General features: G+C 40.0%; 1 protein-coding gene across 1 annotated transcript in view; it reads right to left on the bottom strand.

The window, feature by feature from the left end:
* Window positions 1–3,055: 3,055 nt before the first annotated feature.
* Window positions 3,056–13,871, bottom strand: part of KNTC1 (kinetochore associated 1) — a 66,212-nt gene continuing 55,396 nt past the window's right edge. Inside the window, exons 53-63 of the mRNA XM_060121113.1 lie at window positions 13,011–13,129; window positions 12,161–12,296; window positions 11,407–11,502; window positions 10,979–11,035; window positions 8,032–8,086; window positions 7,879–7,942; window positions 7,180–7,309; window positions 6,036–6,125; window positions 5,425–5,570; window positions 4,526–4,616; window positions 3,056–3,251 (exon numbers count right to left, since the gene is read on the bottom strand). Coding sequence (XP_059977096.1) covers window positions 3,231–3,251; window positions 4,526–4,616; window positions 5,425–5,570; window positions 6,036–6,125; window positions 7,180–7,309; window positions 7,879–7,942; window positions 8,032–8,086; window positions 10,979–11,035; window positions 11,407–11,502; window positions 12,161–12,296; window positions 13,011–13,129 — 1,005 coding nt within the window. The 3' untranslated portion in view covers window positions 3,056–3,230. The remainder of the gene's footprint in view (window positions 3,252–4,525; window positions 4,617–5,424; window positions 5,571–6,035; window positions 6,126–7,179; window positions 7,310–7,878; window positions 7,943–8,031; window positions 8,087–10,978; window positions 11,036–11,406; window positions 11,503–12,160; window positions 12,297–13,010; window positions 13,130–13,871) is intronic.

The following is a 13,871-nucleotide window of genomic DNA, read 5'->3' as shown; positions in this document are numbered from 1 at the left end:
GTTTTTCTAGTCTTAAAATGCAAAATTTTCTTTTTTTTGGCCATGCCGCGCTGCATGCGGGATCTTAGTTCCCCGACCAGGAATCGAACCTGCGCCCCATGAAGTGGAAGCGCGGAGTCTTAAGCACTGGACTGCCAGGGAAGTCCTATAATGTGAACTTTTATTTCATCAAGATCTTTGTTTCTAATTTGAGCAAAGGTGCCAGTGTGCCTCAGTTGGCGACTTGGATTTTATGTTAAGTGACAATGGTGAGCCGGTAAAAGTGTGAAGCAGGACAAGATGAGATCGGGCTTATGTTTTAAGAATATACTTAGGGAAGGGGACGGAGAATGGCTGTATGGAGACAAGAGTGGAAAGATAAAAACGATCATGGCTAATAAAAATATAATAAATATAACAACAAAAAGTATCCTGGCTAATTATGTATCTGAACTTAAATTCAAATATATTTATATTCCATAAAGCTACTTCTTTGGCATATCAAAAGCTAACCCGTTACCTATCAGAACTGTGCATGTCTGTTAATCTTCCATCAATTTATTTGATAAATTTTCCTAATCTAGAATTATTTTATTTTGAGGGATAATTGACATATAACATTAGTTTCAGGTGTACAACATAATGAGTCAATATTTGTATATACAATGAAATGGTCACCACAATAAATCTAGTTAACATCCAGAGCTTTATTCTGAACAATGAAACCAGTTAAGACTGGGAAAGAACTCCTTTTTTAGCGCAGCTTGAGTCCATGAAGCCGGAACGTTCATTTCCATTTGTTACGTTCTAGTGCCACCACTTGACCCTTTCATTCCTTGCACATTTATGCCCAAGAATACCATCACAGGCTCTACTCGTGATCTCAGGCTTATAATTACAGTTTTCTTAAGGTTCAATCACATAGATATTAAATACAAATGTAAATACTGAGACACTATTTTCACCTATCAAATTAGCAAAAAGTTTTAAAAAGTATGATTGCCAGGATTTCCCTGGTGATGCAGTGGTTAAGAAGAATCCACCTGCCAATGCAGGGGACACGGGTTCGATCCCTGGTCCGGGAAGACCCCACATGCCGCAGAGCAACTAAGCCCATGTGCCACAACTGCTGAAGCCCATGCGCCTAGAGCCTGTGCTCTGCAAGAAGGGAAATCACCACAGTGAGAAGCCCATGCACTGCAACGAAGAGTAGACCCTGCTCGCCGCAACTAGAGAAAGCCTGTGTGCAGCAACGAAGACCCAACGCAGCCAAAAGTAAATAAATGAAAAAAAAAAAAAAAAAAAGAGTATGATCACCCAACGTTGGGGAGGATACAGTAAAGCAGACATTCATGTTTCTGGTAGGAATAGGCTTTTGTGAATAAGACCTTTTGAAATGCATGCAGTTTGGCAATTTGCATCTAGTCTTTAAAATGTCCTTCTGAGAGTTCCCTGGCAGTCCAGTGGTTAGGGCTCTGAGCTTCCACTGCAAGGGGCACGGGTTCAATCACAGGTTAGGGAACTAAGAGCCCGCAAGCCACTCGGCATGGTCAAAAAAAAAAAAAATCCTTTATTCCCTTTGATCTGGTGAATCTGTTCCTGGGAATGTATCTTAAGGAAATAACTCCAAATAAGGAAGAAGGTTTGTGGAAAATATTGATGTAAATTTCCAGAAGAGAGCAAGTGGATGACCATCTAAACCTACTGCAAGTAGCAGGTTTACAAACGAGGCGATTAAGGCTTTGAGACGTTATATAACTTGTCCAGGATCACACAGCTAGTAGGTGATAGAGCCAGAGGTCAAACCCAGACTTGTTTTTTATCCAAAACCCATGTTTTTAGTCATATCACGTTGTTTCCTGTACAGAAATAATATTTTTCTCAACAGGCAAAGGCAAACAAATTCTAGTATTATCAAATTCAGTTTATTCACAAGTAGAGCAAAAGACTACACAGGCAGGATAGAGGTGTGAGTGACGTTTCTGTGTGCTGGGTCCCCGCTGCAGGCTCTCAACTCCATGCCGCCCTTGCAGGCCAGCTTCCATCCTGCCCTGTCCTGCCGGGGGCTTACAGCCTGCAGACTGCGTCTCCCAGACCCCTTGCCAGATGGCTTCTGTTCATTCCTGCTATTTCTTGGCACTGGCACGAGAATCAGGAGGCTGGAGAAAGCAAAACCCTGCCTCTTTTCCCTTCTGGAGGCGGCAGCACTATAGCCAAGGGTGACCAAGCACTGCGTGGGCAGCAGTGCCGGCGGGAGGAGGCTCAGCCTCCGGAACAGCAGCGCCTGAGCTCCGAGGCAAAGCAGCTTCCTTTTCTCTTTTTTTAATTAATTAATTGTTTATTTAATTTAATTTTTATTTTTGGCCGCGTCGGGTCTTAGTTGCGGCACACAGGATCTTCGTTGAGGCGTGCAGGAACTTTTCGTTGCGGTGCGCTGGCTCTTTGCTGCAGCTCGCGGGCTTCTAATTGTGGCGTGCGGGTTTTCTCTTCTCTAGTTTTGGCACACAGGCTCCAGAGCACATGGGCTCTGTAGTTGTGGCACTCAGGCTCTGTAGTTGCGGCACACAGCCTTAGTTGCCCTGCGGCATGTGGGATCTTAGTCCCCTGACCAGGGATTGAACCTGCATCCCCTGCATTGGAAGACGGATTCTTTACCACTGGACCACCAGGGAAGTCTCAAAGCAGCTTCTGATGTTAGGCGAACAGCCCCTTCCCTTTAGTTTCTCCAGCACCCCCTCTTCATCTCCCTTTTGCCTTTCAGTCCTCTTGACAGCTTTGTAACCAATTCCTGACACTCAGTCCTTCTCTGCTTCAACTAGCTAGAGTGGTTTCTGTATTTCTGGCTGGCCACTGACGGACACGCTCTGCAGCAAAGATTATATACATATTTACTAGAATGACGTTAAAAAGACTGACATTCTTATTTATATAGATGGAAGAAACAGAATATAAGTAGTTGCTTTTCTTATGGGGGGAGCAAAAAACTTTCCTTCATATAGAGTGCAAAAAACTAGTAGTCTTTACAAGTTATACACGTAACTGGCAAAGAAAATATTTATTAATTTGTGACATGAGTTCTTTACGAGACAGTTATGCTATTATTAAGCATCTTAGTTATTACTTCTCGAGGAACATCTGACAATAGCTACTGTACACAGATTGCGCAATTTAAAAACTGTAATAAATAGGGTCATTTGATAACAGATTCCAAACTTCCTCTTATTCTTCTTGAAAAAAGTTTTGATGATCTACTATGATCCATTAAGAAACACCTAAATGGGAAGAAACACAGAAGCATTTTTATGAGTGTCACTTAGTTTTTTAAATAGAAAATGGTTTGATAAACTATAGAACTTAAGCCCTTGACTATATTGCTAAAAATCTACGTATGAGATTATTTTGCATTTTAGACAGATATGATTGGAGAAAAACAGATACATTTTAAGGGCCTGTCTCCTGAATCAATATTCTCCCTTTTTGAAAAAAGTAATCTTATGTCATTGAGCACAACAGACTGGAAGTGGAGAAGGGAAGTTATTAATGGATGTTAACAAAATGCAGGCTTATTTTAATGTGATTGATCTGGACCAAGGGAAGAAAAAAACCGCTAATAACTTAATTATGTCCATAAAACTACCAAAACATGATCAAAATTAAAATTTTTACCTTATATTTAAGTTCAGAACAGGAATAAAAGTGATTTACGTGCATATTTTATACACAAAAACATTTGGAAGCACATACACCAAATTGTTAACAATGATCTTATCTCTGGTTTCTGAGATTTCAAGTTATCAGTTTTCTTGTTATTATTATTTTTGCTCTTCCAGATTTCTTTTTTTAAAAAAACTATCTATCTATCTAACTATTTATTTATTTGACTGCATTGGGCCTTAGTTGTGGCATGCAGGATCTTTCGTCATGGCGCACAGGCTTCTCTGTAGTTGTGGCACACGAGCTGCAGAGCGCACAGGCTCCATAGCTGTGGTGTGGCCTTAGTTGCCCCGTGGTATGTGGGATCTTAGTTCCCCAACCAGGGATCCAACTGGCATCCCCTGCATTGGAAGGCGGATTCTCAACCGCTGGACCACCAGGGAAGTTCCGCTCTTCCAGATTTCCTTGTTTTTCTATAGTGAATGTATATGTCTTAGCTAATTAAAGAAGAAGTAATAAAAGCAATGGATACTCCAGCACAACATTAATCAATGCCCTTTAAAATTTAGTTTGTCGGGGAGTTCCCTGGCAGTCCAGTGGTTAGGACTCTGCCCTTTCACTGCCGTGGGCCAGGGTTCAATCCCTGGTTGGGGAACTAAGATCCCTCAAGCCGCACGGTGCGGCCAAAAAATTAAATAAATAAACCCGAGAGTGGAACCTAGGCCTCTTGATTCCCGGTCTGGGACTCTCTCATACAAAAAGTGAAATATAAAAATACATGCAGTCACGCATAAAAAATCCATTTATCTCCAGAACAGGTTGGCTCAATTTTAAGACCCTAGAAATAAAAATCGTGTCAGGTTAGAACCCAGTAACTCTGGGCCAGATTTACCTTCAGAGTTTCACAGGGAGTGGCTCCTGGTGGCACAGGTTTCCCACAGTGCTTGTAATATTCAGTTATAAAGATGGAAGCTTCATCTAAACTATGGAATCAACAAGAAGAGGGGCATGAGGAAAATGTGGGAGTGATAAATACGTTTGCCCTGTCCACTGTGGTGATGGCTTCACAGGTGTATACAAATATCAAAATTTATCAAGTGGCATACTTGAAGTATGTGCAGTTGATTATATATATCAATTTTACCTCAAAAAATACTACTTGTTCATAAATGACAACCTGTAATTATGGTTGGATCACAAGTGGTAAACAAGCAGAAAGAAATCCATGGCATGGCACTGAGAACGTGACACCTCCAGGGATCAGCACAGTTAGACCAAACGTAGGGATGGACCCAGAAACATTTCAATCCTGACTAAGCTTTCCCTTTCTTCTGTGCCAGCCCATTTCTCCCTTCTCTTTACTTTCCAAATCCCCTCCGAACCCTATGCCAAGAAGCTTACTATTTCTAAACTTGTGGGTGCTGGAAAATTAGATAACCAAGCTTAGCAAAAATTATGTTACATATAGCTACTGATTCTTTGGTCAAGTGTCTAAGGAGTAAAGTTGTCATGTAGGGTTTTAGAGCAGGACTATTTTGGGAGGTCAGGCAGCTTGATTAATTGTCTGATTCCAAGTTCATGTTCCAAGAGATTGGATTACAAGACAACTAACCTCTTAGTATGTGTTAGTAGCAAGGTAGGTGTAACGTAGTGATGCTACAGCTTAATTATTTGGAGCCTTTAATTACAATCAAATAGCTTTACGATTATTTGATATTTTCCTCCAAAATAAAGATAAATTTTAAGGAAATTCTACATTAAGTTGTTTTTTAAAAAATTTTATTAACTTACCTTAGCTCATTTGCCAAATAGTTTACTAGTTCAGTGACGTTGTTGGTATTCATCATGTGTGATTTCAACACTGGGAAGTATTTTGTCTTTGCCAAAATCCCAAACTCCTTCTTATCTATGATATTATTCAGGACCAGACTTCTAACCTGTAGAATGACAGGTATCATCACACGCAAAATGTGTTAGATGCCATGTCATCTTATTCAATACCAAAACATTTCTGACAATTAGGAGTTAAATTATCATCGTATCGTGACTAAGCCTCCTCTTTGAGGGTGGGCAGGGGGGACTGCTTTGGTCCATTTCAATATACAGTGAATAAATAAAAAGTTGTTGTTAAGCACTTTGGGACCTTTTGCAAGGAAAACTGTTCACAATGACAAATATTGAAGGCTACAGATTTTCCACTGAGTAGAGCACTAAATAAACAAGACAGCCAGGGTCCCTGCCTTTTAAAAATTTAATGAGGCTTTAATGAAAGCCAAATAATTGTATATATTAACAAACAGATCGAGATGGTAGGTTTTCAGCTTAATCTTGGTTTGGGGAAAATTTATTACCTTCTAATATCAAGTTTTTCATAACAAAAGGGAGAGGAAATTGCCTCTTACTTGATGTGAAAACCCTGCCAGCTGGCCAGTATTCATATGTTCCTCTAACTGCTGTAAAATGATCTGAGGGTCACAGGAGCCCAGAAAATTCTAGAGAAAAAAAATCAAAACATAATTAATGGAAAAGTATAATTACTACTAATTTCTGTCAAACCTGGAAGGTTTTCATTTTTAAATTTGAAATATCATAAAGCATATCTACTACAGGAAAAAAACCACCTCTATCAACAACAACAAAATTATTGAAATAAGGAAAAAAAGCATTTTACAAATAACTATTCCAACAGCAAAGAGTTGCTTAATAAGCATTTTGTCATTCTAAGTGCCAAAAGGAATCTATTTAAATACTAAAACTCTGAAAAGCATCAATGGATGAGTTTAAGAAGTCAAAAAGGAACAAAGTCAAAGACAGGCACAGATGGCTCTGAAGAAATGCAACGAATAGAGCAAGTGAGAAATAAAAATTATGCTCACTTATATAGATCTCTACGTACTGGCTTCTCTACCCGTGGGGAAATAATTGTAAAACGTTTCCAAATGCTTTGTTCTATTTATTCTATAGTATAAAGGGGATGGGAGTTATTTTTAAAAGTTCTATCCTCAGAATGCTCGTGGTGCCTTTGTTAGACACCCACACACAACCTGACTCTTCTCTCCTTTATCTCCCACATCTAATCACCAAGTAAAGCTGTATCTTTCCCACCTAGCTCATTTTCGTTGCCACCACCCTACTTTGGGTACTTATCCGCTCAGGCTTCCCCTGCCTAGCCACAAGATTGTTGGATAATTCCTATTCAAATGCAATGATTCCCGAGAGTTTCACTTCTCGCCCCCTCTCTCCTCTGATCAGGCCCACGTGGATTATTCCTTCAAAAATACTGCCTGATCATTTCACTTTATTCTGGCAGGAAAATTCACTGTTCCCCACTGATAAAGAATAAGGTGCAAACTCCTCTTCGGGCATCCGTCAGACAAACCTTCATCTGTCTCTCAGTCTTGCCTCCCACCAGACCCCCACACAAACCTTCCACCCCACTCATGCTTTACAGGTTTAGTGAAAAGAAAGTGGAACCTTTTGCAGGGGACATGCAGCATGAGACCTTCCACACCCTTGGCAGCCCCGGAGGAACATTTTGCAAAATACCTTTATTTCCTGGTGCCTTTTTTCCGAGTGGGGCATGAGCATTAGACAGGCTAATGCAAAAGCTGGAAGCTCTAATTGGACATACTGCCTGGCCACTCTGATCAGGTCAAGATCATCTGAAACTGGACATCTTCAAGAGAGCACGGTAATTAGTTAATAACCTGTCATATTCACTAGATTATACTGGCCTTCCTAGTTTTCCACAGTGGTTACCTGTTTACGGTTTCAGTAATTTTAAACATTAAAATGCTGGTGCATAACGTATGCCTAGTAATGAGTAGTTTGGGCCTTTTATGACATCCTTCGTGGAATAAAAGACTTGATCTACAGGAACACAGACTCCTGACTGCAGCTATAATTGTGGCTGAAAGTCTATACATGGCTAAAGACGAATACTTACAAGACTCAAAATCCATGAGACAACAACTGTATGATTTACGGTAGTCACAAAAGGTGCTCTATACTCACATTAAAACTGGGTACAAAGTTTAGGGAATGCAGGTTGAATATAAGTTCACTAGTTGCACTGCATGTGGAAAGTAGACATTGTAAAAATAATAGAGATATTTTATTTTCAAATCAAGTGGTATGCTTAACTTCCCCCCAAAAAGGAATTACTCACAGGAACGTTTATTAGAAAGGAATTTTATAGGCAACAAATCTGATTTTGGGGGGTAGGAAAACAAATATTTTACTTACTCTAGGACAGCGATGAGACTCTCACAACAATCTGACAGCTGACTGGGGCTTAAAGGACAAGAGGCTGAAAATTAAAAGCAACAATAATGTGTCTATATGCATAAGTATAAAAGGCTACTGTCAGTGTGTCGGGGAGAGGGGAGAGAAAGATACCTGAAAGTAGCGGTATCTGAACCACGCGCTGCCAGGCTCTGCTGAAGTAGGGAACCTGCGGAAACAAGTTTATTAAAGAATTCATGTCTGGGATCTTATGAACCTCTCTTTATTTTGCAGTCACAGAACTATATACACTTAGAGCTTATATTCTTGATGTTAAGACCAAAATTATAAGTTGATATCTCCCAGTTCTAGATCATTAAGATTCTAGGAGAATTTTCTTCATAACTGTATATTTCAGGATATTAACATATAATCCTGGCTGATTCATTATTATTAATTTTGCTCTGCAAAATACCTTATTTATTTATATTTGAAAAAACTGAAGTATAGTTGATTTACAATATTATATGCAAGTGATTCAGTATTTTCAGAGATTATACTCCACTAAAAGTTATTATAAGATAATGGCTATAATTCCTTGTGCTATATACTATATCCTTGTTGCTTATCTGTTTCAATATGTAGTAGTTTGTATCTCTTCATCCCATACCCCTAATTTGCCACTCCCCGCTTCCCTCTGGTAACCACTTGTTTGTTTTCTCTGAGTCTGTTTCTGTTTTACATACACACTCATTTGTATTATTTGTTTAGATTCCGCATATAAGTGATATCTTACAGTATTTGTCTTTCTCTATCTGATTTACTTCATTAAGCATGTTACTGCAAATTGTATTCTTTTTTTATGGCTGGGTAGTATTCCATTGTATCTATCTATCTACACCATAGCTTCTTTATCCACTCATCTGTTGATGGGCATTTAGATTGCTTCTGTATCTTTGCTACTGTAAACATATAGTGTTGCTATGAACATTGGGGTCCGTGTATCTTTCCACGATTCATTATTGTTGCATTTGGGAAAAAAGTGTCAGAACTCAATTCAGAAAACAAAATTTATACTAAGTCTATGTATGTGCCAGACATTGTGCTAGGACCATAGGAAAGGCGGAAGGAGAGAAAGAATTTCAAAAAATAAATAAGGCAACACATAAATTTCCATCAACAGGAGGAGTGGTTAAATAACTTATGATACACTTTATTCCACATTTTGGAGAACAATTAAGAGTTAAAAATCATGAAATAGGGCTTCCCTGGTGGCGCAGTGGTTGGGAGTCCGCCTGCCGATGCAGGGGACACGGGTTCATGCCCCGATCCGGGAAGATCCCACATGCTGTGGAGCGGCTGGGCCCGTGAGCCATGGCCGCTGAGCCTACGCATCCGGAGCCTGTGCTCCGCAACGGGAGAGGCCACAGCAGTGAGAGGCCCGCGTACCAAAAAAAAAAAAAAAAAAAAAAGAAATACCTCAAAAGATTAAACATAGTCATTGTAAGACCCAATAATTCCACTCCTAGGTACACACTCAAAAGAAACAAAAACATATGTTCACTTATACACAAATGTTCACAGAGTAGCATTATTCATAATAATCAAAAAGTGGAACCAACCCAAATATCCATCAACTGATGAATGGATAAATAAAATGTGGTCTATCCATATGATGAAACATTATTCAGCAATAAAAAGGAAAGATATGGGATTTCCTTGGTGGCTCAGTGGTTGAGAATCTGCCTGCCAATTCAGGGGACATGGGTTGGAGCCCTGGTCTGGGAAGATCCCACATGCCGCAGAGCACCTAAGCCTGTGCGCCACAATTACTGAGCCCGTGCTCTAGAGCCCGCGAGCCACAACTACTGAGCCAGTGTGCCACAACTACTAAAGCTCGTGTGCCTAGAGCCCGTACTCCGCAGCAAGAGAAGCCACTGCAATGAGAAGCCCACGCACCACAACAAAGAGTAGCCCCCGCTCGTTGCAACTAGAGAAAGCCCGTGTGAAGCAACAAAGACCCAATGAAGCCAAAAATAAATAAATTAATTAATTTTTTTTAAAAAAAGGTATGATACATGCGATTATGTAGCTGAACCTTGAAAACATTATGGTAAGTGAAAGAAGCACAAAGGCCACATATTGTATGACTCCATTGATATGAAATGCCCAGAAGAGATAAATCCATAGAGACAGTAAGTAGACTAGTGGTTACCAGCGGCTAGAGGGAGGGGGGAAGAAGGAATGAATGATCCGTGATGGATATGGGGTATATTTTCAGGGTGAAGAAAATGTTCTAGAATTAGATAGTGGTGTTGGTAACACACTTTGTGAATATACTAAAAGCCACCTAACTGTACACTTTAAAAGGGTAAATTTTATGTGTGAATTATATCAAAAAAAAAAAAAGATCTGTACGTGCTGATGTGAAACAATCTCCAAGATACATTGTTATGTGGAAAAAAACACTTTGTCTAGAATGTAATTGCATTTATATGTACCAAAATGAATACATACACACACAACACCCACACCCACACATATATGCGCCCACACCCCTGCTTATATATAATAGGAAAGCTCTAGAAGAAAACATACGAAATTGTCAACAGTAGTCACTTCGGGGGAGATAATTATGAAGGGAAATGGTAAAGAAAAATTTTCATGTTTTACTCAGCATATGTTCTAATTTATTAAACTAAGAATAAATTATATATTTCTATTATATATATATATATATATATATTATGTGTGTGAACAACACATGAAATTTAGAAAAGATGAATAAGACATGGTCTTTGACTTTAAGGGTCCTCAAAGTCCAAGAGGGGCAGTCGAATGTGTGATTTAAATAAATTATACCGTGACCGATGTTATAGTTGAGCCAAAGTGTTTTGAAGGCATAAATGAAGATGTGATTCCTGAGGCCTGAAGAACTGGGAGAAGTGATGTCGTGGATGAGACAATGTCCAAGCTGAGTTTTCTGGGTCCAGGCACCACTTTAATGGAACAGCATCCTGCAGCTTCACTGAGGAGCTGACTACTTAATCCAGGGTATCCAGCACTAGCCGGTGAGTATAAAGATTAAATTCTGTAAAATTTACTTTAGAAAACTACATACCTGCCATAAAGAATAGATGCTAGAAATGGCTGTTAAAACCTTCCTTAGATAAGGAATCTGAAAAAATAAAACACAAAAGTTCTGAAGACCACCCAAACAGAACATTCCAATGTGAAAATTAAACTTTCACAAGAATATCAGTAAAATTTATCTTCCATGAGGACCACCAGAGAAGGTCACTTACAAATTCACAAACATCAAAAGAGGCCAGGGAAACTTCCATTTGTTTCCAATGAAATTTATGTCAGTTTTGAGTTTGCACTTTCTCTGGCCTAACGCCAAGTTCTTTAAGTTGGGCATGAAGCCAGTGAGAGTGAATGTTTTCAGCATCCATCTGTTCAATAACAAGTATCAGTGCAAAATGTTTAGGAGATGCTGTGCAAAATCTTTAAAATATACTGCAGTCTAGGGCACTGAGTCTTACTTACCATTCTGAAGCCAAGAAGCTTTTGCAAGAGTCCATTCCAAAGCTGCAGGTCATAGATTTTGTATTCTAAACAAAGCTCAGTCACCAACCTTACGGCCTGAAGCAGACAAAAAAAAAAATTCATACTGTTTCAAGACACTAGTAAATCAAACCACCTTTGGAAAAGGTAGGGCAGCTAAAGACAAAACATGCTTATAGTCTAAGTGTGTCTATTGCCTAATTTCAGTGAAGGCCCTCATCTCTCTAGGGAAAGAAAAAAAAAATTATTCTTTTTCTTTCTTGCCGTTATGGACTCACAGCATCTCAGACTCCCCTTCCTCCCCGCTTTGTTTCATCTGTCCTAGAACAGTTTGCCTGTTGGCCTTATACCCTTCCTGCCCTGGGCTCCAACTGCCTCAGAGACTACATTCCCACCAGTAACTAGAAAGAAGAGAAACAATACTCCCTACACAGGGAAGTCTGTCTAGATGAGGACAGGCAGGACTTGGGGAGGGATTATAAAAGTGTTCCCTCGGGTAGGTGGGATGGCTTCAGGCCTTAGGCTTTCAGGGAGAGAGGTAAGGGGACTTCCAAGTTGCCTTGTCACCTGCCAGGATAGGAAAGTCAGGAAGCCCTCAGAGCAGTAGACCTGTTCAGGAACCAAGAGTTTCTCTGGTTCTGTCTTTCAGAACTCTGAGTGGTGGCAGGCAGCTGAGTGAACACAAGAGCATCTGAGAAGACGGAGGCCCCGCTGCCGGATGACTCTGTGTACATACCATGGATTCGTGGCTGTGGTTTTTCCATAGACCTTTAATCATTCCTTCTTTAGGACTGTTGCAAAATAATTCATATGTGATGGGGATATTCAGAGCCTCAAATGATGCCAGAAAAGTTATACATTTCAAATAAGATCTGGAAAACAGAGGCATGTATGGGAATCATCCTCACTGACCATATTTACATTTAAAATAATTTCCCTTGGAAATATCGGACAGTTTGTTGTTAAATGTCTATTTTAAGCTTCTAAATATAGTCATGGAATATTAGAAAGAAATCAATTTGAGGGGCTTCCCTGGCGGCGCAGTGGTTAAGAATCTGCCTGCCAATCCAGGGCACACAGGTTTGAGCCCTGATCCGGGAAGATTCCACATGCCGCGGAGCAACAAAACCTATGTGCCACAACTACTGAGCCTGTGAGCCATAACTACTGAAGTCCACGCACCTAGAGTCCATGCTCCACAATAAGAGAAGCCACTGCAATGAGAAGCCTGCACACTGCAACGAAGAGTAGCCTTCGCTCGCTGCAACTAGAGAAAGCCCGTGCACAGCAACAAAGACCCAACGCAGCCAAAAATAAATAAATAAAATAAATTTATATATATATAAAAAGAAATCAATCTGAGCAAGATGAAGAAAACACTCAGTTTCTAAATGTCTCAAAGACTCGAGGGAAACAAGATGTTCTTAAAGGCCTGTTTCCCCTTTGCCAGAACGTCAAGGACACCCGAGACAACAGAACCACGTTGACACGACCCCTCTAACGCGCTCTTCTGAACTATGGGGCTTAAAAGTTATGCTTCCAAAGAATCTGTTTTCTATTAATACGATTTTTAAACTTCCACTTACTTCACTTCTTCAATGGGTTTTTTGAAGAGAGATTCTACAGTTTCCTTGTCAGCCAAATAGAGGAGACACTGCAGGGCTCGCGTTCTGTGGGCGAAAGTGAGCTGGTGCACACCTAACGTCTGTAAGACCAAAAGAGGTTTGTAGAGCTGTGCCGCGTGTTGTAGTTGGATAACTGAGTTTCCATCTAGGTAACATGAGACGCATCAGTTTTTAAAACATTAAAGTCTATGTCTGCCCTTAGGGAGTCAGTGGTTCTTAAAGTGTGTTCCATGGACCCCTGCATGGGGGTTGGAGGGTTTCTTACACTCTTTGAGAAGGAAAATAGTTAGAACCATTTTTGTAATAATACTATAATGGTATACCTGCCTTTTACACTGTGTTAATATTTGCACTGATGGTGCAAAAGCACTGGTGGGTGAACGGTAGGAACACCCAACTGCTGTGGCAGCCACCACATTCTTCACATTTGCAGTATTGCAAACAAGAGACGTCCACTTAAGAAGGTTCTTGAAGCAATAAGAATTAATTTTATTAAACCTCAACTCCTGAATATAGTACTATGAGTTCACACTTGAATACGTGTTACTATTAATTAATCAAAACATTCATTAATGTTCTACATGACTGAACAGGAGGTACTCGTAAAGCACACCGCGAGGCCATGGGTTTTTTCAGGGAAAAGCCCTTGTATGACTGAGCTGTGAGCTGAACCAGGCACTTTTCATGGAACACCATTTTTACTTGAAAGAATGACTATCAGATAAACTAATATGCAAGAAGGGATTTTTCCCCCCTTGCGGTCAAAGACATACAATCAGCATCTCAGCCTTTTCCCCATTCTTCCTTCTATCTACACCTTTA

The sequence above is a fragment of the Lagenorhynchus albirostris genome, chromosome 14, assembly GCF_949774975.1.
Source record: "Lagenorhynchus albirostris chromosome 14, mLagAlb1.1, whole genome shotgun sequence".
NCBI lineage: Eukaryota > Metazoa > Chordata > Mammalia > Artiodactyla > Delphinidae > Lagenorhynchus > Lagenorhynchus albirostris.
This window is presented reverse-complemented; position numbering and strand designations above follow the sequence as displayed.